Genomic DNA, 25403 nt, shown 5'->3' with positions numbered 1-25403 from the left:
TTGTCGTAGCTTCGCCAGCGTATTAGACTTTTTCTAGAACAAAAACTAGCTTATGCCATTCCCAAGGTCATACTATCTTCATACTTAATGTTATCGGAATACGTTGAATGTTTTTGAGTCTTTCCCTTTCAGACAGACAGATAGACGTGGTGTGCGATTTTATTTTATAGAACGTAAGGACTACGGCAAAATGTCAAAGTTATTGATAACGTTGGTAAAACAAGTTAATGATTTATTTGTGGACGTCAAAAAATCTTTAATAATCGTTAGTTGCGACTTAAGACGCTAAGCGTTATGTTTACTTGGTATTTATTATCTTGCTAATTAGTTAGCTTGTATTCTAGACGATTGCACTATAGTTAGTATCTTTATCTCTGTCTAGAATAATTGATAAGCATAATAATTGCTGAAGTAAACATATCAGAATTTTACGATATATATTTTCTTGTGCTAATAATCTGTAGACGCCGTGAAAATGTTATGTTCATTATCTAAATAAACAATTTACTCGTTAGTATTTCTGATATATTCTTTTGATACATAATTCTATTCAAGACAAGAGCTAGTCCAATTTACCGGCATGTATGGCTTAATAAACAAATTACATGGTACTTGTTAGCGTGTAACACGGTTGTTACGTGCGTACAACGCGCGAAACACGGCGTTATCCACTCCTACTGGATTAACTTCATTAGTGAGCTCTCGCCGTTGCTCTAATTCAATGAGGCCCGTTCTGTCTTCTTATATTAGTGATACACGGCTGCTTCGAACGGCAAGCGAAACTGTCAACTTATTAAGTTAAAAGAAATATGTTCTGTACATGAGTATGATACTTATATTGAATATTTCTGTGAAATAGCAATGGCAATTATATTACGAGTACAAGCATATATGGAAATTAGGATTGAAAATTAAATGTTTTTATTTACCAGTATCTTTGTCGTTTGAGTAAGTCATTTGGTAGAGTCCATACACCTTTGAAACTGTGATTAAGGCTTCTTAGGTCTTTAGATTTCCTCAGAATATTATCCTACAGTACGAGTGACAACGTCAGAGTTTTACGTTTTGGATCTATGACCTTCGTCTTGGCTAAGCACTCCCATCTAGGGTATCGCAACTTTTCTTTTAATTTATTAGACCTTTAGACTAAATTCTCTTATTGTAATAACGTCCAATAAAACGGTCCGAAAAATGTTGGACATTTTCCGCGTAAGTGGGTCTCATTATAGTGTTATACCGTTACTGTATTGCAATAGGACATTTATTTTACTGAGGCTCTGAACGAATCAACCCTGTGAATTAGGACTTTCCTTTATGTTTCATCCCATTATTTATTTGGACGTATAGCAAAATCGAAATGTTGAAGTTAAACCACAAGAGTAATGGGTGGATTCCGTAAATTTATCAAGTAAATACTGTATTGATATTTTATTAAAAAAAAAACGAACAACATTGTGGTTGATTACAAACAATAGCTTATAGACATTCATATTGATACAATTTATTTGAACAAAACTGTAAGACAATGTATAATTTCTATAATAGTAAAATAACTGGCTACAACGTACGTAAGTGTTGCACAATATTATTCATTCTAAAATGCAAGAATACCAAGCTTCTTAAATAAGAAAAAGTGCAAAACATATATACGACATTTGCATTCGCTTATATAAGATCTAGTGTCAAAAGAACGTCACTGTATGGAACGTTAATAACAAGAAATCAACTACACATTCACTTCATCTATTTATCTACCAAGTCTAAAAGTGTTTTAAGTCTCATATCCCATTTGCTGCTCCAGGTCCTAAAGCTCTATCAACATATCTAAATATAACAGTCTTCGTCTTTCTATAAGCACAGCATATCCCTCGGTTCATTTTAGTCGTGATTTTCATTAGCGCTTCTTTCCTCGTGTCGACGTGGACCGGCTCACGTCGTTTTTTGGCCCTTCTATACAGCTGAATCTCGATAATTAATGTCAAAGCTGAAATGGAACAAATTGCTTGAAACAAGCAAGAAAAAAAATGTACTTTTGGATTAATCTTGAATGAGTTGAAGGTTTCAAAAATAAATTGATTCAATCAACGAATGTTCGAAAGCATTGAACTTTAAACATCTAACTAATGAAAATAAATTTCACGTCGATTCAAGTGAAATTGGTAATTCATTTTTTACGTCCAGAGCTCCATAAATGATTAAAAGTTGACGTGCTCGGGTCGCATCGTGTTCTAAAATAGCTCTTCATAAAATAGTAATTCTGTAAAATAACGATAAGTTGGTAAGTATGGTCTTCGATAAGATTATTTTACTTAAAATAACATTGAACTAACGTGGTATTTTTATACGAACAGTTTTATACACTTTCTCGCCTTCATAATGTGTTCTATTAACCTGTTAGCAATTCTAAGAATTGACGATGTTCAAGAGCTGCAGTGTTAATGTATAATACCTGTACCTGCTAAGAGATGGCCGATTCCAAGAAGGCAGAATGCTCCACGTAGCATCCTGAGGGAAACTGGTTCCAGCCCTTTTGTTGATTCCGTTTGCACCTGGTTTTTAATACATAGATTATCACGTACATACTTTTATGCTAACATTTTGTGATTTTAATTGATATATTAGACAATAATTATGTGTTATTGGAATAGGTTATAATCGATATATTAGACAATAATAATATATATAATAATATCAGCCTTGTATTATATACTGTCCCACTGTTGGGCACGGGTCTACTCTACTACTGAGAGGGATTAGGCCTTAATCAACCACGCTGGCCTAGTGCGGATTGGCAGACCTCACACGCCTTCGAAATTCCTATAGAGAACTTCTCAGATGTGCAGGTTTCCTCACGATGTTTTCCTTCACCGTTAAAGTGAACGATAATTCACAAAGAATACACACATGATTTTAGAAAAGTCAGAGGTGTGTGCCCTTGGGATTTGAACCTGCGGACATTCATCTTGGCAGTCCGTTTCACATCTAAGTACGTCATCGCTGCTTTTTTCACTTTATTAGACAATAATTAAACATTTTTCATCATTATATTAATTATCCCTAAATATTCCCGGTCGCCCAATATTTGGATAACTGGGAACATATTCTTAAAACAGAAAATTCCTCAGAGATCCCTTATAACACAGCGTTAATCCGTATTACTACATAGCTTGTCAATATTCATTATCACCCGTGTTGCGATTGAATAAAATTTAAAATTTTAAACCTTACAGAATCCCATTTAATCGATCTTAATCCCACAGCGATTCCCGTTGGATCGGCCCGCGTTGGATTACGTACATTGTTTTTTGTTTACAGTAATCAATGTATTGTGTTCTTTTTCAAACTGGGCAGGAGTGAATATTGTATTGTTTAGTTTGATATCTTCTTCGCAATGGTACCACGTATAGTTGAATTTTAAAGATTAGGGTTGATATGATACTCATTTGTTAAATTTCGATTTAATTTTATTTATTGCAATAACAAGTTTTTACACTACGGAACAATTGGAACATAAAGGATTTAGACATATTTTGTAACCGATACAGCTTAGCTTATCTATTTTAACTAAAGTTCGCTGCAGCGCTAAACATCAAACGTCGTCTAACCAAACTTTTAAAACATAAAGCGGTAAAGCGGTTTATAAAGCTGTCAATTTTGACACCATACTAAAGTCATTTTGAATGGATTGCATATTAATTCAGTTGAATTTTTTTTTTTTTTTTTTTTTTTTTACGTAGGTAAATCGTCAGTTGACTATCTCCCGCCTTGGGATGGGCGGGAGAGCGTGTCAGACTTTTACTGACTAAGAACCTACGGTGTTCCCATCCTTTGCCTATGTGCCTAGGTCCAAGATCCGGTGGCATTGAGACCTAGGCAGGATTCAGTTGAATACAGTGAGTGTTCAGAACCCCACATCTAGTACGTAGTACATATATATCGATGCTTAGATATATTACCTACAAGATTTTAGGGACCCTTGGTGCACGAGTTCATGTAGGAATTATACATGGAATTTTGTATGATATATGTGTTTAGCCCATATGTGTTAATTTTAATTTATTCATGTATGAACGCAGACGATGCTTGTTGGACTGCCATTTACTAGAAATAGAGCGAGTAAGTACCTGAGAAGTGGCAGTAGGTTCCCGCGTCATGTCGCTACTCTCTCGATCGCTCTCCGTCACAGGCTCCGACTTTCTAGCTTGTTCTGGAAGGTTCTTGTACTCGTCGGTAGTCATTTTACTCAGAATGCCTGCTTCGAACAAGGTCATTACCCTTAAATAAAAAATCTCATTCAGTTGAATTCAAATTTAGAATGCAAAGTTCTTCACTAAATAAGAATAATACTATTTATCACCCCACGTCCGAAAAGGTATTGCTTTGGATTAAATATTTAAAATTTTCATTTGTTTTTTCAATGTTATTAAAGTAGTGAAATTGGAATTTTTAAATGGCCAGTATTGCTTTTTTATTTACTGGTTTTATTCTATTTACAGCTTAGCCATAAGGTTTAAAATCTCTTGAGTAATAATTTCAATTCGCAGGTCAGAAATAATAGTATTTTTAAGAGTTTTAGACATATAAAAAACAAGTGCAGTTTGACTTATATTGGAGTTTGCGATATAGCGGTAGTCTTATATATTATTATGTTATATTAAATCATAGAGCAAACATAATATGACGATCAGTGGTTGACCATATCTACTCACCCCGTCATAAATATAAGCATGAGAATTTGTAATAATTTTGTATTTTAATTTCAATTCTTCTTTATGATCTCTATCATCTATGACCCGTAAACGTTTAAAAATACGCTATTCAAGTATTTTCTGCTTTAGACTTAAATATTTTCAGGCTTAGCCTTTGCACTAGTCAGCATTAAATCACAAAGTAGGTAATTAATTATACTAGTTGAAAACTAATTGTCAGTGGCAAGAAAGGTTACTCGTTACATTAAAATGATGTCTAATATTTTTATATTTAAAACTTAATTCAAATTAATTATAATGTTTTCACAGTGTTTTTTAGTTTTTACTCTTAAAATACTTAAGATAAAGTGCAAAGAGAGATAACTGTGATTACTTCAATAACTAACTTTTAATGTATTTGAGATGTTATTATTTGATTTGTATGGTATACAAAACATGCATAAACGGTTATAGAAGTATTACCCTTCGCCAATAATATTTTTTTGTAAACCTTAGCAGAATAAAACTCATAGATTTTTATAAATAAAATAGAATGTCCCTGTTTTATCCTTTCATAATTTTTGTGTGCATGTTGTGATGACTCGTAATTGTAACATTTAGCTTTTTGTTCGAAACCTTGTATTAATCAGGCATCGATGTATATTTTGTAAGTTGTTTCTTTATTTATAATCAGACAAGCAGTTATAAAAAACTGATAAGCGCCTGTATCTTGTTAATCACTAAGTATATTTTAAATTCGCAATGTTCAAGTCTGTTCTTGAATATATAAATATTTCAAGCTGACACTACATCTTAATCTTTCTTTTAATAAATAAAATAAAATAACTGGTATGAACCTCATAAGTCTTTTACTAGATAACTCTATAAGAAGTAACTAGAGATACTTACACATTATTAAAAGTTTCTAGATACGGGCAGCCGATTTGGAATGCGATGGCCGAATATCTTGTGTAGAGTTTTTCGCTCAGGTGAAAGTTATGGGACCCTGGAACGTAAATAATTCTGAAATGTTTTACGCACTTCCTTAAGCATATTCTATAATAAGGCAATATCTGTAGAAAATAGGCATGCTAACAGTATTTTTAAAAGCTATGTGTTTAAAAATTATAATAATAAAGAAAAAAAATGGAACAACATATTTCTAAAATATGTTACCTTTATTTTGGTAGTTTAAAATTTTCAAAATGATCTAAAATTGTTTTTTTAAAGCAAATTCAGTACATGTATGGAACGTACACTCAAGGCCATTTCCTCGGAGGAGCGCCTTGATATAAACCCATTACTTCTCTTTAAGACATTAATGATTCTCTTGATATTGGTTGTAAGTATATAAATTCTTTCCGTTAAGGTAGGCAGTGCATTAGTGATTAAAATTTATTACCATCGGGTGACAGATTCGCGTGTGTGCTTTTTGTATGTTTGCTTACATATTGTAATAATAAGAGACAGCATAACGCTATTAGGTTAGTATTATTCTATAAAATTTATAGAAGCGGCGATAGCCTAGTTGGGTGTGGAACGGACTGCCGAGACGAATGTCCGCAGATTCAAATCCCAAGGGCACACACCTCCGACTTTTCTAAAAAAATCATGTGTGTATTCTTTGTGAATTTATCGTTCGCATTAACGGCGAAGGAAAACATCGTGAGGAAACCTACACATCTGAGAAGTTCTCTATAGGAATTTCGATGGTGTGTGTAGTCTACCAATCCGCACTAGGCCAGCGTGGTGGACTAAGGCCTAATCCCTCTCAGTAGTAGAGGAGGCTTGTACTCAGCAGTGGGCAAGTATATAATAAAGGACTGATCTTATTATCCAATAAAAGCTATAGCATAACGTACCAAATCTTTCAGTATCGTAGTAGAGGGTCTCCCGCCCGCCGAGCACGGCGACGCGCTTGTGCGTGAGCACGAGGCGCACGCCCATCTCCACGTTGCGCACGCGCTGTACGCGCTGCCGACGCATCAACTTCGCAAGCCGGCCGTATACACCAGTCCCGTTCTAAATTTAAATTAAAATATAATATATGTAGACTGCGTATACGCATAGGTAGGATGGAGATAATCGTTCGTTTTTTTGTCAATCAAATATATTGTAGCCAAATTACTGATGATGATTAATTCAAAGTCAAGTGAAACAGAATGAATTTTAATCCACCAATCGGCGTCTAATGGCCCCAGATCTGTTATAACAACTTATTTATGTTTTGTAAAGGTAAAGATTCTCTAATTGTAAAAAATATTGCACTATTCATAAAAATAGAAGTTGGGTTCATAAAGGCAGACTTCAGAAATGTATCGAAAGTTAGTTTTGACATGGCGTCACTACGCTAAGATAAAAGGCCAACAAGTACCTCTAAAATAGCCAGTGATGAGCTATGGGTTTCCACCACGAGCTCATAGCCGTGGTCTCTCATGGCTTCCTCCAGAGCCGATAGTGTCCCTATAGGTTGTTCTCTCGCTGGCCTTGCTAGCAAGCTGGTCAGGTTCGCTGAATACATATCACCGATAACGTAGGTAGCTCCTAGAGATATTAGCACGGAGACCAGACGGGCTTTGTGGGTCTTGGACGGTTCTTTGCTGGATGCTGGTGAATAATATGATAGAGATATGTGATGTGTTACAAATCGATAATAACATATATTTAGCGTTTTTACCATTTATTTCTTTGACAATTAACTCAAAACTAAAATAATATTTAGTACTTACAACAAAAACTTTACTTGTTTACTAAAGTCAACAATTTTAATCAAATTAGTTAACAAATAAGTAAAAGAGCAAGAACATAAAAATATAGCTAACGAAATGCAACGATTGTGAACGCCTGTCCGATCCTAAGCAAAATGCAAACAAAAGTGTATCACCAACGCCGTGGTCCGCTGGCCAGCCGGTTCAGTTTCACGCCCTTTTTCTTTATTCTTTTTTTCGCACGATTGACTACGTCACCATGCTCATTATATTTATTTAATTTTATATTGGAATGATGCAATTCCTTTAGGGAATTAAAGATATGAAAATCATATTGACAAAAAAAAAACAAATAGTTCTCACTTTGGAATGGTACCGGGGATATACAGTTTATAAACCGTATGTTCATGAGGAACTGTAACGTTACTAATTATAATCTATAATCTTTTAACATTAGTAATTAGCCTAGGTTTATAAAGGGAACGATTTACGCTCTCGCAGTTATAACTACAATCAGAACCGTTGTTGCTTTGTATTGTAAATCCTATGTCCATGAGGAACAAACTGGAAATTAAAATGTTTACAAGTATGTACACACAACATAAGGCCACGCCACTTTTCCCGGGGTAGGTATAGTCGCAACTACATATCATGTGATAATGATGTTTATGAGAGAGGAGACCGCGATTAGGTAGACGTCATGTGGGACGCCGTACTGCTCGATGGACCGACGACTTGAAGAAGGCGGCGGGTAGTGGATAGATGCGGGCTGCTTAGGAGTGGTGGTTACTGAGGGAGGTCTACGTTCAGTAGATGGAGACAGGCTGATTGATTGATTGATGTTTACGTTCTTACACTGCCTCAAGAACAACGTGGTGGTAAACCAGCAGCAGTTGTTGAGGAGTCCGAGCTGGTCGCGCTGACGCCGTTGCCATAGCGACGGGGCGGCTATCACCACCCATAGCGCCGGACCGGTCACCAACAGTGTCGCACACACTAATGGCCATACCTGTGATATTAACAATATTTTCTGTTTATATGTGAATATACAATAGCACGTAAGATAGTTGGTAGGTATGGGGATAAATTGTATTGGATGACTTTCGTATGGATTTAATTAGTGGGAAAATTATTTGTTTTTAATATTTACTGGTAATATAAGTATCGTTTATTAATGTAGTGGCGATTTGTACAGTCTCTTCTAAGCTAGAAACATATTAAGCTCTATTTAAATACCATTAACATGCATTAATCCTTTTTATGAATGTTGTTTTTTTTAACTTACTTCCCATCGAAAAGGTCGTATGATGGCCAACGTCTCGCTGAGCTTGGCCGGCGCATGCGTCAAGAATGCGCCAGAGTCGGCTAACGTCAGAAACGAGAATTCCACGGCCTGGAGACGCTCCCACGTCATAGTAACATCGCCGAGGAAGAAATCAGCTTGCTGTTAAGAAATCCATTTCATTAAATAATTTGATTTTTTTTATTTATAAATAATTCTCTACGCCCAATTTTAAATTTGTGTATGCAAAAAATAATTAAAACTATGATAAATATTTTTTAATTCAGTTTTATTATTTCATAGGCTGGGATAAGATATTCCACCATGTAATTATAAACGTAAACTTAATACATACACGTTTCCAAATTAAGCCAAGGGTTCCTTTAAAAGTGCCATTCCCTGATATTCTTGACCCTTGACTCCTGTCAGGTGGGTCGTAATATCTGTATCTGCAAAATAGTATTTTTATAATTAGATACAAAACTCTTTGATTTACCCTTTTAATAACGTAAAAGAAAAATTCACCCAAAATTAAACGTGCCATATATAGACCTTCGGAATTTTTTAAAGAACTTTTCCGTATCGGGTTTATTCAGAGGATCTTTTCTTGCCGTAAACCAATAGTCCGCTGGCCAGCCTGTTCAGTTTCGCGCCCTTTTTCTTTCTTCTTTTTTTTTCGCGTGACTTACGTTACCTTACTCATTATGTATTATGTTTAAGATAACAATTTTATTAGATGACTTTATTAATCTAGTTCGATGCAAATAACTTTAGAGCTGATGAAGTCAAACAAGGCTGATTAATGTTCTAAATTCAGAGTTTTTAGAAAATTTTAACCGTGGCCCGTACGTGCTGTATTTACTCTATGAAATATAACTAGTATAACAAGAGTTCCTGATTATTATACGTAAATAGTTGCGCAATACTATAAATGATACCTGAAATTTAGTTTTTTAGCAATCAGAGCTAAGAGTTTGTCATCCCGACCACCAGTCACTCGTACTGAGGAATCGTTATTGTATCTGACGAAATGCCATGGCGGAGCCTGCAATAAAATTGTTACACCTTACTTTTAAAATATGCACAGTAATTTATTTCGCATCAGTTCATCAAATCAGCTGTCTCTGGGCTCAGCCAAACAGAATATTTTTTCTGTGTTCATGTTTTGTTTTTAATTTTAATAATTACTTTTTTTTTAACAGGACATGTGTGTCAACTTGACGAGGATCGGCTTATGCAAACACACCAGACTTTCGAATAAGTGCTTTAGGCGCTAGCAAACCCTTGAAAATTATGCGATCATGATGAGGGCAACCTACTAACGGGATACGAACCTCGGCTCAAGACGGTCACTGGGAGAGGATGGAGACATCAATGAAATAATTACTGTTGCAGTCTATACACAGGTATGTAGGTATGTATAATTTAAATGTTTTTTAGAGATTTTTCGCAAAGTTGATAATGTTTTTAAAAACGTACATGAAGCACAGGAACATCAAATATCCTTCCTTTAAAGTCTTGATACACTTTGTCGGCAGGTGGCAGCACTGGCGATTTGTATAGGCGCCCAGCCCACCAGTTTACCAAAGTAAGATGATTCAAACGGTCTGGCGTAGCTTGGTTGTAGTATATTCGAAACCTATGTATAAAATATGTAAGGCTATTAATGCTTATACGCTTTATTTTAATCTTATATCAATTAAGTATAATAACAAAGTACTTAGTAGAAATGTGCTATCATTTTTTTTATATCTCAATTAATATAGAGAAGCCAAGGTTCAAATATTGTGTTGTTGTGCAGAATATGAGAAGCTCCTGCCATTTTGTCGTTCTATTATTTTATTTCCTTACATAACATGACATAACTACAATAACAACCAACATTTCGCCATAGGTTTTCCCTATAATATTATTTTCTCAACCTTACGCGCCAATTGTTCATAACCTGAAATTGGCTGCAATTACGTATTGTGAGTCGCGACTATAAACTACTTGTAACTATATAATACAATTAGTGTATAATATACTTGGTAATTAACTACCTTACTACCAATTAAATGACATAAACTTCCAGCCAATAAAGATAAGATATATTACAAGGTATAATATATTTAAGGTAATAAACCATTATTATTACCAGGATATGTCGAAGGTTGATAAAAAAGTTACTCGTGCCGGCAAGGCGATTCGGCTGCTTTACGACCGCCATCAAAATGTTGATATTCCCGTTGAAAATTACAGATATACGACTTACGAGTTTGTGAATGTGCGCCGACGACGCGGGACAATTGTCGACTTTTGTCCGGATGCGACACATAAAAATGTTCAAGGCGAGGTTTTACGTTTTTAACACACTTTAAAGTTTTTTTTGTGAGCTGTGACTTTGTTGCATACTTTTCCCCGCACTCCTCTTGGGATATTAGAATCATAAAACCTAGTTTATATGCAAGTGATATAAATGTTAGAATTCACTTCCGATAGCTTTTCTATGATAAACATTTTTCATTAGCTGTCCTTAAATCTTTAATTATAATTTAAAATGCTTAATATGTGATACAATGTATAGTTCTGTTACAAAGTCACACACTTATTATTTTTGTGTTTCACATACATAAGTATTGAAGTAAGGAACATAGTAGTAAGTTGAACTACATTAATATTAAGGAGCAGTATTAAACAGTACGTTATCAAGAGCGGTTGTTTCATTTCGAACTCCTCTGCACCTGACTACAATATGTTCAATGCTTTTAAATATAATACATACAATTTTACATTAAAATTATTAATAGGATCAATTGAATGAGTTCACAATTATATATCCTTTCCCAAATACAATAAAATATCATTTTGATTATTTTATTTTTAAGCTGGCTCTAAGGATTAAGTATATATTTAGAATAATTTCTATTGTTAGTAGGTATTTACGACAATATTATGTAAGTACGCTGGTCAATATTCGGTAAGCAAAAGTATACCTGTACCAATCTACGGCAGAATTTTATGTGACCGCAATATGAATTTGATGCCAAATAAACAAAACCCAAATCATTTTTTTCCATACAAAAATATAATTGTCAACATGAATTCATGTTTTGGCAGCCGTGAAATATGTTTCGGCCAATTCACAATCGGCATTCGGCCCAATCGAATTACAAAGTACGTGATTGTCCGAGGCTTTGTGTTCCTGACTTGCTTCTATTGAACTTCTGAAGTAGGGGTGGGGAGAAATGTAATTTTTAGAAATACCCCAAGGCGACCGGCGCGCTGGTGAGCAATCAGCCGCTGTTGCTTGTACAGTTGGCGCATAAAACTGCTTCAAAATTTCTCTTTATATTTATAGCCATATTATTAAATACATAAACTAATTTATTAAGAGCTAGATAGAACATAGATGAATTTCCTGACGAAATTGATTGAGCAAATTGTAAAGGTCTTAATTTGTTTCTCGAGAATAAATGTTGTCTAAATTTTGGTATAAGATCAGTTTCTATCTTTCGCATTTGGCTTACAAATTATTTATGTTTCTGATTTATTTTAGAAATCTAGATTGTTAACAAAACATGTAGATAAAAGACGCCATAATGCCATAGGTTATTAACAGTTATTTATTTTTCAAGAGAATAAGCATGATTGTCATTTCTATGGCAATTAAAGTGATTTCACTTAGTCACGTCTTTAATTTGAACAAGAATTCATTTAAAACAGTGAGTCAAACGCATTGCGTTTTGCCAGACGAAAATGAAAGGATACTTACAATTAAAGTGGTGGATGTGTTTCACTACATTGAGTTCTTATTTGACGTGGACATCGGCGCATAATTTACTGATACTGGCTGACGTTTTCCCGCGGTTTATTGCAGAGGGAGCCACCGCATCGAATTTATGAGTTTATAGCCGACCGGCTCTATATAATTGTATCAACTTATGACTATGTTCCGGGTTATGCAAATTATTTAGAAAGTTATTATGCTACGTCATTAAAATTATGAAATTTCCGTTCCATATTTAAATTATCTATTGTTGAATTGTTGCAATTTGTCAGTGAAGCGTACGTTCCTAAATCATTAATAATTATTAATAACATAAAATGATCAGACACATTTTATTATGTTTACATTTAACTTGACTAGTTTCTTCAGAGATATCTAACGATTTTGTAATAAATCACAAATATATACGAGTTTTCCGCTCCGACTGTACTTAAGGAGGGGATAAAGGAGCCAAGTTTCATATGGTGCACATTTTCCAGGAACTTGTGGGTATTGTGTTCGAAACACTTACGACGAGGTGCGACGTGTGCTCTTCATTCAATAATGTTCCTGTGAATCTTTATCGATCGGTCTCTTCAGTCTATTACTAGTTATGAAAATAGTAATAATGGCCGGTAAGTACTGTGAATTTTAGATGGGTACGAAGAAACATCCTTTGAGAAGATTACTATGAATATACAATACGCGTTTTTTTTATTGCTTTGAATGACGAGACGAGCTGACTGTTCGCCTGATGGTAAGCAAAACGACCGCCCATAAACAGTAGAAACACTAACACCTTAATTAAAGTATTGGCATTTCATTGCGCTCGTCATCCTAAGACACGAGATGTTAGTCTTATTATCTCCAGTAGTTACACTGGCTACAATGTCCTTCAAATCGAAACACAACAGTATACACTGCTGTTTGACAACAGAAATAGACATTGCGGTGGTACTACCAAGACGCACTGAATATGGGAGACCTACCAGTAACTATAACGCATTTCACAAATGAGTTCACGGTATAAATATAAAAGCGATGTGAATTTTGTCATGTCCTGTCACATCGCGAATGTCCATCGCTACAATATAATTTGACCCATTTTGTCCACGATTACCTCAATTATTGAAGGGTGTGCTTCATTATTTTATTATTCATTAATTACGACATCGGCGGGATTTTCATTATGAGTTAGTGCATCGTTAATGTTGATGTATGAGTACGCTGCATTATTTATTTTGCAATGTTTGGACTTACCTGATTAATGTTGTTTTATTTTAATTATTATGTTAAAATTACGCAATTGATGTGCATGTTTGATATTTGTTGCCGTGGGGAAACTTCAGTTGGTATAATGTAGAATTGGCTGTCAATAAATTAATTACGTACGTTTTATTTGTCATTTTTGCTGTGATTGGTGAATAAATTCAATAATGTGTATGTTGATTGGTAAACTGATGGTGAATGTTTTACGAGTAGTAAAGATAAGTAGGCTTGAAAGATCGTAAATATCGCACACGTTGAGGGACGTCAGGCAAGTGAAGGAAGTTTTAAGTGTTGTAAATGTGTTTTTTTATGCTTTGAACGACGGGACGAGGTTGCCATTCTCCTAATGGTAAGCGATACGACCATAAACAGTAGAAACACCATCCAACACCTTGAGTTATAAAGTACTATTTGGTATTCCACTGCGCTCGCCATCCTGAGACATGAGATGTTAAGTCTTATTATGTCCAGTAGTTACACTGGCTACAATGTCTTCTAAATGGAACACAAAAGTGACTACACAATGCTGGGCGGCATAAATAGTTATTGCGGTGGTACCTACACAGGTGGACTCTCACATAAGAGATCTACTACCAGTAAAGAGTCTTGCAGTTAATACTTACACGCTCTCTCTAGGGTTTGTGATGACTGCGATCCTCATTGCTTCTCTCATTAAAGATAAGAATTTATCACTCACAGTTCCGTAAGGCCAATAAAACATATATAGTATTGTCCTGTGAATTAAATTCCTGTGTGTCAACTGAAAAGGAAGTAAGAAGTATCATAAACTATGTAATTAACAAAGTCAATACCTAACACAAACTTCCATCCTTCCAACATCCAGAAAAACAGACGTGTACTGCCGTCTCACATACACATTATGGACATGTCAAACTTAACGTTGTCAGAATTGTCGTAAAAATGATATAGCCAATCACAACAAATTGAAATTGGACGGGTCTCTCATACATTATTTTAGTTTACTGTTATCTTGATTACATGAATTACTATTTAACCCCTAATTGTGATACTTGCCGAGTACAGACGAACAGTCACGAATACTAGTATGTAATCAGCTTATTTGGGTGTATTCGTTACACATAATTAATACATAGTCATTGTTAGCGACGCCAAATACTTTTTGCAAAATGTAGTTTTACCCCTTATTCATAGACGTTTTTTATCGAACGACCGAGTAAGGCTGTGATAACAAGTCTGTTTCTCAGTGCTGACGGCATGGCAGTCTTCGCAGTGCGTAGACGTAGGGCCGTTGTGATTGGCTAATATTGAAATACAACAATAATAACCAATCACAACGGCCCTATGTCTATTTCTCAGTGCCGTTGAGCACTGAGAAACAGGCTTGTTATCACAGCTTTACTCCGTCCTTAGATAAAAAACGTTTATGAATAAGGGGGTAAGTCTTTATATATTTAAATTCCGAATCCTCGATAAAGAAAATGTATAATTTGTTTACTTGTCACTTGAAATTTTAATGTAGTACATATCGGATGTGAAGAAATATTTTTGATAGATTTTATAAAGCCGTTTTTAATCCAATTGGTTCGATAATTGGCTCATCGTCAACAGCCATATTTATAAGGTATGCGGCGAATTACTAGCCAATAATCTAAATGAGGCATGAAGTTCACACGCGCCTAATATTTATATTGACGTATTTCAGTTTCAAATGCGCTTACGGGGCGGTGTTTTAATTTCCAAACAAACATTTATTTATTACAAATTATAACGCAATATTAGAGCCACGGGCACAAGACTCATTACGAAAATTTAGTCCGTACATAGGTGGTGTGTTGTTAAATATAATTTATTTATTGACGATCACTTATTTATGAAAATGAATCAATTAACGTGCCGTTCAGCCACGTCATGTAATCACTGATATATATGGGTCTGATTAATTTACTACAATTTATTATTTTAGCAGTGTTATCTATAACATGTTGAAATGCCCCTAAATAATTGAAATTTTGAGGTATAAATATTGTGTTTAATTTTGGCTCATTTTCATAGTTTTTTTTACACAGGCTTGGCAAAGTAACCTCATGAACCTGATGGTAAGTGGAGGGGGATCCAATAGAATGGCGACTAACGAGAGATGATTACCCCTCGACAGTCGACACAATTATGCCGGCCTGTTGGAACCGGATATCACAGGCTGATCCCGGAACGTGACACATTTATGCCACTATGGCGGATTTTAACACCTTGTGTACAGTAGTCGCTATCCGGACGGATATAAAATGCATTCTACCACTAGCAAAGTTATACTGCATGCGGAGTACCCAAATACAGGATATCGACTTAAGAAAAGAGCTACCTCATGTGGGACCCAAGTGTCATGCTAAAAAAAACTTTACGGCGCATGCGCACTCCATCCACCTATGAAAACATTTACCGCATGTGGGGTGTATATCATGCGTGAGCAGAAAATCTCCTTCACTCCGCATGCGGACTCTAAATGCTAATAAAAATAACCATTATATAAAGTAAAAATATAGACAAACATATTCAAAGTCTATATGAATTCGACAAGGATTATATATAATATATAGATATTTTTTATGTTGAGTTTAGGACTGTTTTTTGACGGATGCGATATATGTACGCACTAAGTATGATTTAACAGAAAATGGACTATATCGACGGTTGAAAGGCTAATTGACTTAAGAGACATTTTTTTCAAAAAAATTTAACCAGGTTAAAAAAACAGAAAGAAGTACTTATTTTAAATATGTATGAAACTTACTGTAACAACAAAATGTCGCTTAAGTCAATTAGACTTTCAACCATCGATATGTTCTCTTTATTGTTTTTAAATACATTCTTCTACACATTTAGATTCTAGTTTAAACTCTACAGTACAATATGCAACTAAAAATTTATAGATGAACACACTTATTAAAACCACAATGAAAGATTAATATTTGAAGAAAACAACTGATTAATTGTGATATCGACGTTGGAAAGCAAACACGTAGTAACCCGCAAAACTAAAATTGTTCACCAGAGCAGAAAAACTGAAATTTTTTTCAAAAAAAATTAATAACTTGCGTTTTTATAGTTCTAGAGTCGCCGTTTTTGGACACTATATTTATATTTTTGTGCTTAATAAGTTGTATTAAACGCCATCAAACTAAAGGTTGTTTAAAGAAATATTTTGCGGGTTACGACATTTGTAAATATTTTTTCAATCCATTGAAACGTAGTAAATGAAGAGAGTAAATGTATGGAACGATGCAAATCGCACTTTTTTAGGGAGAGCATACATGTAGTAACCAACTTTGCTTTAAGCAACATAACTTAGAAAAGCGTTATAATAATTAAAATCTGTACATATTTTGCAATCAGTATGTAGTAAATGGCATTATTTTCCGTATCTTGAGAGAGTCAATTGTTTTAAGGGTAAATCTTTTAAAGTTGGTTTGCTAATTAAACTGCTATAAGATACAATCAAAAAAGGTTACTTCTACTTTTGAAATGTTTATTTAATACAACCAAAATGTATTTTTTAGCAAAATGTTCTGCTTTGGATTTTTTTTAATATTTGCGCCGCAGATCGACCACTTGCCATCGATAAAACAACTCAGTTAGTTTTTATTGGTAAAAAAAAACTTTCAACTATACACTGTAATATATTACTTAACAAAATTAACACTGCTCATTTGTATACTTAAAAAAAACTAAGTTTCTCTTTAGAAACCACATAAAACCATTTAATGCAGGTAAATATTAATTACTTTCTATCCTAGAATCAGATTAAAGCACTCTTGAACTTTTGCATTGGTCTTGAAATCTAAATATTCTCTTGCGTACATTTTTTTTTTGGAATTATAAGTTTTTCAACATTTTTTTTTATTTGAATATTTATTTTGGCATATTTTCTGCGGCAGTAATTCGATGGCAAAAGGGGTAGGTCGAGTATAACATTTTTTGCTTTTTGAATTACATCTTTAGATGTTTTGTTGTAACCTCCAGCCCTTAGTCATCCATCTTCTCTTGCAATACCGTCGATCATTGTATCTAGAGTATAAAGCATATATCTTTGCGTAATTTCTAACGTGGCAATCGGAAACCTTTGGCATGCTTTACATCTATCTTCACCTTCATTTATGTAAAATTCTTATGTTTGACTTCTATTAGATGCAGCATTTTACTTGGTCATTTGACTGACCTTCTATTACCACATTGAGCTAATCAATCTATTCTTCTTTGGTAGCTGCTCAAACTCCAAAAAAAGATTAAAAATATTAACACGTCGTTCTTCTGAAGCGTTACCTCAGTTGTTACCACACTACTTTTGACTATTTCACCCTTTGTGTTAATATGTCAATCTCCTTTCTTTTTCTTTTCACTATTCTCTTTTATAATTTCATCCTTTGGTTTGGATTTCTCCAATGGCAGTCGGTGAACTTTTTTTACATTCTTGTTCTGTTTCTTTTTCAGTCTCTTATTGTTATTTGCATCTAAAACAAGAAAAAGCTAACGTTCCACAAAAAAACTTTGCAGAACTTAATTGTTTAATCAAATAATTATATTCTTATCAAAATAAAATTCATTAAATTATCTTTATTTGAGCTGTTTTGTTCAGGATCACTTGAAGAAGAAATTGATTATTTTATATTCAATCACAGACTTGAATATTTTCAGAGTTATCATCAACAAAATCTAGTTAAGATTCATCAAAGTTTAGTTTTTTTTTATCGTCGATTAACAGCTTTTTAGCTTTCTCATCTTCCGATTTAGTAAAGTCTGAGACAGGGGCAGGTCTTAATATGTCATCGTTTGTGTCTAGACATTGGAATTTTTCTTTGATTCCGTTTAGTCTTTTCTTTGTCATAACGTCTATATTTTCTAATTCTTTAAATAAGTATTTTTTTAATATTTGCCTGCTGCGTTATTTCTAAACGTATTTTTTCGTTAGCATTTCCAACCTCAGCTCCAAAGTTACGTTCAACAATTACTTCTACTTCATATGATTCAAGTGTCGCCCAATTAGGACTATTATATTCAATTTCATTTGATTCTATTGAACCAAATCCGTCAGGAGAGATACTTTGAATAGACCTGACTTTTTGTGGTTAAAATACAGCATCATGCTGTATTTACTAAATTTCTATTTTGATCTATAATTATACCCTTTCCTTCGAGAATATTTACTTATCTTAGATTTTTTCGTTGTTTTTTCATATTAAAAACCATCTCTTAAGGTCTCTCACCACTTTATTCGTTGTGCCACCATCTAAAAGAGTAATTTGTATATTTTAGCGAGATTATCAGCTAAGATTTTGGAAAGAATAATTATTGTGATAATTAATTCTAAATAATTTCGGTAATAATTATAATGCTTACGTAACAAAAATTCCACAAGGAATAAAAGTTCTAAGATAATAATATTGTACTTACTTCACCTATAATCGATATCGTTTTCTCGCTTACTATTTTTCAGTATAAAAATTTTCACTACAAGTCGCCGTACACTTCCACTTCAAAACCCGCAATAAGACGTGGCGTAAGAATCAAAGGAATGTCTGCGGTGGCGCCGATCATAAGACGTAAATCCGCAATGTGTTAAGCCTACAATCTTTAGTAGTACTGTAAACCTAACTTACTTGTTAAATAGGATCCTTGTGAATAGTGTAAAGGTCTCGACCAAAAAAACCGAATACCGTGCAAAGCGTAGTAAACACTACCATTTAAAAAAATATCACCCACTAAATGGTATAAACTCAAATAATCAAAATTTACGAGCAGCAAAAATGTAGTAACCAGCGTAAGGTATGGAATTACTGATGATGTAAATAATAGGTTTAATTTTTTTATAGAAAATGAATTGTAGTAAGTAACATAACAAAAAATATTAACAGTTTTTTTGTTACTTACAGCGTTTTGTGGTACAAAAAAAGTAAAAAATAGGTAAATTTTAAAAATCCTATTTTTGTTATTATTAATCTTACAGTTACTTGAAAAAAACCATTCGACGTGTTTTAATTTTCTGATTCCAATGATGCAATAAAAATAAAATACCGCACATGTCAGTTACTACGTGTTTGCTTTCCAGCGTCGATATGTTTAAGTTGATTTGTATTCGTGATGCATTTTATTGAGGATATCTGATGACAAGTAAATATTTATGTATCCCCACGTGAGTCGTATTTTCGAGTCCGCGATTCTAAGTATTCGTATTCGTAGAATATTTGTGCCGACGTTGTATTCTAAGATAGTTGAAAGTATTGGAATGTTTGTAAGAATTGAATTTAGTTCGCTCCATTTGTAGTACGGTATTGAAGTAAAATGCTAACGGATTCCGTTGGAAGTGTTGGTAGTAAAAGAAGATACAGGCCATGTGTTTTTAAATTTCGAACGTTTAAATTCCAATTTTAGTAAAATTATTTTTTTAATAATTTCATCGCAGTGAACATATTGTATCGGGGTTGATTATAACTATTCTTTATAAATTATATTCTCGTATTATCTAAGGTCAGGTGGGGCAAGTGCGCCGACGGGGTAAGTGCACCTACCCTAAAAAAATCGAGAACTATTGATGTTATACAATTACCGCAATCTTACATCTATGCTACTAACTGAAATACAGTTCCACTAAAAACATAAATGGCTATGTTCATTTTAATACGATTTATTCGCCATTTTATTTTAAGTGTCATTTAGACCTGTAAACCGAGATGACCCCGTGAAAGATAACATCAAATATTTCAAGATATTTAACATATTTCTGTAAACCAGTAAGGTGAATACATAGTTTAAACCTTTTATTTTAACTTCCTGCCTGAATTTTATTTATATATACTAAAATAAAGAATTTTTTAGCAATGCGAAAAAATTTACCTAAAATTAGTCGAGTAGGGCAAGTGCGCCACAGTTAATAGTCGTATGGCGCACTTGCCCCTGATCCATATATAGCCAACCTTTTTTGAGAATAAGTTTTACTAATATGAATTATTATTATTAAAATGTTATACTTAACAGCAGAATTTTTTGTACTCAAGGTATGTTGTTTTGAGCCGACTTAAATAAAAGGGCGTATTAGTTCATTCGTTTTTACAAAAGAAAATCTGAAATACCTTGGTCTAGAGCAACTTTACGTGAATAGGTTGCAACTGTTCGATGAGGCACGTTATCTGGATATAATGCAGCTAAAACATATCAAATGTCATAAGGCCATATTCTAAGTAATTGAGTTATAACGCATTCAAAATTGTTAATTCCTACATTTTTGTATGTTTTTTTAGTTTTTAGAAATAAAATGGATTTTATATTAGGGCTACCATTTTTTTATTCCAACATATCCGCACACAAAACTCTAACATAGCAAAAAATTATATATAAAAAAAAAAATTAAAATATTTTCAAGCCCCTGATTTACATATATATGGCGCACTTACCCCCGAATTTGATTTGACAGCCATAGTTTGTTATAATATTGAGTGATTAAAAATTATCCAAGAGCAATGCGAGTAAAGCTCATTTCTCTATGGACTAAAGTGAGTGTTTTCTTTATAATGTTTCATATTGGCGTTTTTTTTACACAGGCGCTCTTACCCCATTTCCGGAGGCAAGTGCGCCTACTACCATTTTTTTACTTTGAGCAAAATATTATTAATTTATGGTCCGATTTCCTTGAATGGCTATAGGTTGTTATCACAAAATACCAAATATTCTTAAATTAATAAAATTACATTCTTAAGTCAGCACAAAAAGAAATTATTTTGCATTGAATCCAGCTATGAAAATTTTATGGCGCACTTCCCCCGACTGACCTTACATAAATTTGAAAATTTACGAATGATTCGTATCACATTGTAATTCCAGAAATTTATAATATACCAGAATAAAATGTGATATCTGGAAACGAATTATTTATATTATACTTCACTTCCATATTTTGTAATAGTAATTCGAATTGATAAATAGTAATTCGAATTCGACGTAATTTTTTTATCCAATAAATTATTTCATCTCACCTCAAATAAAAGGCTCTCGCATTCAAAAGGCTCGCACAATATCAGGTTGGTGTTTTCGTCCGATACGTCTAGCGTTTTTTTTAAATAATTGAAATACTGAAAAAAGGAACGCAATCATTACATATTATATAAGATTATATTGATAATAACATATTATAATTGTCTTAGGATTTTTAAACCTTAAAGTTCAAAATTGAATATCCCTTTTTTAAAGATTTTTGCTGTAAAATGATGATATCTATTTCCTTTTTTAGTATAATAAAACAACGAGTATTTCCTTTTTATGTCGACGCAATTAAGCATATTTTGTTTTCACTTCAGCAAGTTATCATGATTTTAGAAAATTCTGTATTTAAGGATATTATTTTCGATATTTAAGATGATTTATTTTAAAACACAGGGAGTCGAACCCAGAGCCGTTACACAGCCGATGCATTTTCAGTAACCCATAAGCCCAGCCACTTACCTTTTAATTTCCTTAATTACATATTTGTTTTACAAAACATTTTTACTTAACTTAATATTCCTAGGTGTTATGATAATTAAGGAGTCTAGACTGCTTTGTTGTTACAAGTAAACGTAACATCCAAAGAGAATGCAACTCAAATATTTACAAAGTGTCCTAATTGAGTACTATTTCAAATCAAACAACATCGCACAGTCTCACCTTTTCTTTGTATTCGGTTTTGCTGATGTCTAAATTAATAACTTGAACGTTGTTTTCATTTAGAATGCATAATAGACTGTAGATGTCTTGTGATCTGAAAATGCATGGTTGGTTATTAGATATAGGAGATTATTAAGCAAAGAGGAAACTTAATTTTACTAAACTTGCAAGTAAGGAAAGCAATGTAATAATGTAAGGAATCTTAATTTTGCTAAACTTGCAAGTCAGGAAAGAAAAGTGAATTCGGTCGTCTAAACTGAATTTTGAATAAAACTTTATCAAGACGATGTCAATTGGATGAAAATTGGTACTCAGATTTACATTAATAGCATCACGACGTTTTCCCTTTGAGGAGTAAGCAGAGTAACACGCCCAACTATCGCGAGCTAATAGGGTCAGCCTTTTGTTATTTACCGGGAACAATTCTAGATTACGGGCTGATATTGAGCAGAAAACCTAATATCTCTTTGTCCAATCCGGGAATTAAACCAAAGACTTCCGCGCTAGTAGTCTCAGATTTACTAAGTCCTAGATTAATATTAACCTCTATTTTAGACTCAAAATATTGTTTCAAGTTTTTAATCAGGGAATACGCCTTCACACAAGCCGAGTCATCAGCAGATGCTATTATAATAAAATATTGCTTATAATAATTTATTATTCAACAATATCGACCATGACGTCACAGATAATTTAAAAGAAAACCATACCTGATATTAGTTGAATTGCCTCTCACAACAGTCACGGATTTCGTAGGTAACCCTACAGCTATATCCTTAATCGCATTAGAGAAGTCCTTTGGAAGTCTGAGCATGGTATCAGAGATCACATCTTGTATGTCGAAGAAACACAAACTCGTTTCCACAAATAATAATATGAATATCATCCTCATTTTGTTACCATTTGTTAATAAGCGTTCAAGCGAATACGTTATGACAAGAAAGCAAGTTATGGACTATTTCATAGTTAGTCATCGCATTTATTATATTACGTACGGTTGTGGATGTATAAACTGTGGATGCGGTAATTCTTTCAGTGAATTTTTTTTTTCTTAGAATTAAACGTGCTACATATAAGTTGTGTGAAATATCGCTTATATTAGAGCCTAAGTTGTATTCATGCATTTGTTGAAAATATCAATCGTTTCATAATGGCGAAGAAAATTGGTATAGTTGGATGATTGTGGTGTTACATTCAAATGTTCATATAATATATGTGTATAGGTTTTTACTTGCTGATATATCTAAGTTAGTAAAATCTAACGTGATAGAGAAGGGTGCAAAATTTTCGAACCCTCGGGGGTAAATAATAATATAAACCGCAGTAAATGTGAATAAACTTATTATTATTATTATTATATAAGTGGGCAGGGCACATAGCCCGCAGAGCTGACCGCCGATGGGGCAAGAAGGTTCTGGAGTGGAGGCAACGAATTGGCAAGCGCAGCGTCAGATGTTTACCCACGAGGTGGACAGATGACTTCATAAAAGTCACAGGAGGTCGCTGGATGCGGGCCGCTTACAATAGATCGACCTGGAAATCTTTGGGGGAGGCTCATTTTCAGCAAGGGACATCCTGCGGCTGATGACGATCATAAATAACCACAATAAAATCCGTAAATAGATTTATTTTAATGTCTAACATTCAAGTAAACATAAGAAATCATTACTTAATAAAAACTAATAATCTATTGCTATATAGAATGATAAAGCAAGTGCCTTTTGAGTTACACGCGTGCAATCTATATAAATAAAAATCAGTTGCCACATGTGTGTAAGAGCATCACTTGTGAACGGCTTGAAAGATTCCTTTTTTGTTGTGTTCCTAATTAGGACAAGGTTTGTATCAAAGATTTTTTTTTAATATACGGGTAAAGTCTGCATTTTGCGCATTTTTTGTATCGAAATATTTATTCGTTACAAGCTAATCTTCGACATCACCTAACTGATTTCAATGAACACTTTTGTTAAGTTAATTCCATCTTGAATTATAGGATAATAAGATCCGAAATGTAGCGCTGTTGTCGAGACTTAAAAGATAAAAGGTAGGTTACATAAAATGCAGTCTGTAATAAGAGAACATTCCTGGGCCCAATAGTATACAATAAACCGACCTTTACACTGCTTTCCTTGCGTGGTTGGAGAAAATTAACTCTTCAACTAATATCATGTATCTCCAATACGTAGCGGAGATTGCGTTAAAAGCAGTGGCGAAGGGGTAAATTAAAAAAAAAAACCTGAGAAAAAGCTTTGCCTTACCTAACATACCGCGGCAAAATTAACAGAAAACAAAAATTAAGAGAAACCTAAATAAACCTAAAAGGGAAGCCGGTAGCAATTAGGTTGTGTAGACGCTTCGCCACTAAAAAAGCAAAGGTTTTCCACTCAGATTACCTCCAATTCTTACGACTCCATGGCGGTGTGCACTGGAGTATGTCCAGGTCGAGGTCGACCCGGATTGGCATTTGACGAGTGAAGTGGCCACTTTCCATCGAAAAGGTCCTGTGACCGATGGTTTGAAAGCTTTGCCGTGTCGCCTTCTGAGAACCACGCACAAGATTAATGTGCGTGGTCATAAATCTGTATGTGATTGAGAATGCGTATAGTGATTTTTGCGTACATAGAATCACTAAAAGGGTTTTTGGAATTATGTATATTTATTTACTTATGGATGTTAGCCGAAAAATTATTGTGAAAATAAAATTATTCTGATATTTACCAGCTTTGGATTAAGGGTCTGCTGGCATGAAAGTCTTTTCCTAGATAAAAAGATTATTAATTTCCATTACTTTTCATAAGTCGGATTATGTTTTAAATTGACTAATCTTTTATGTAAATACTTTAATATTATCAAAGTATAAAAAACAAAACTTACTACTTTATATTGTATCGTTACGGACACAAGTCGAAATAGGCGACTAGAAAATAAAAAGCAAATTAGAAAACGTTTTTTGGTTGCCGGCAAAAATAAACTATGCGTATTCAGGCGGACTTACACACGAAAAACATCGCCTAATTAAATATATTCTATAAGAAGAT

The 25403-nt window shown here is 33.8% G+C and overlaps 1 protein-coding gene across 1 annotated transcript; it reads right to left on the bottom strand.

Annotated features, from left to right (window-relative positions):
* Positions 1 to 1421: 1421 nt before the first annotated feature.
* On the bottom strand, positions 1422 to 23524 carry LOC115450704 (ionotropic receptor 40a). The gene is made up of 15 exons (XM_030178783.2): positions 23076 to 23524; positions 22366 to 22459; positions 21699 to 21794; positions 14319 to 14455; positions 10158 to 10317; positions 9617 to 9723; positions 9034 to 9127; positions 8682 to 8840; positions 8252 to 8405; positions 7063 to 7295; positions 6551 to 6710; positions 5598 to 5694; positions 4125 to 4275; positions 2456 to 2549; positions 1422 to 1984 (listed from the first exon to the last, which is right to left on the bottom strand). Exons 1-15 carry the CDS (start codon positions 23255 to 23257, stop codon positions 1779 to 1781), a joined length of 2124 nt encoding a protein of 707 aa, XP_030034643.2. The 5' UTR covers positions 23258 to 23524; the 3' UTR covers positions 1422 to 1778.
* Positions 23525 to 25403: the final 1879 nt, after the last annotated feature.

The sequence above is a fragment of the Manduca sexta genome, chromosome 26 (assembly GCF_014839805.1).
Source record: "Manduca sexta isolate Smith_Timp_Sample1 chromosome 26, JHU_Msex_v1.0, whole genome shotgun sequence".
Classification (NCBI taxonomy): Eukaryota; Metazoa; Arthropoda; class Insecta; order Lepidoptera; family Sphingidae; genus Manduca; species Manduca sexta.
This window is presented reverse-complemented; position numbering and strand designations above follow the sequence as displayed.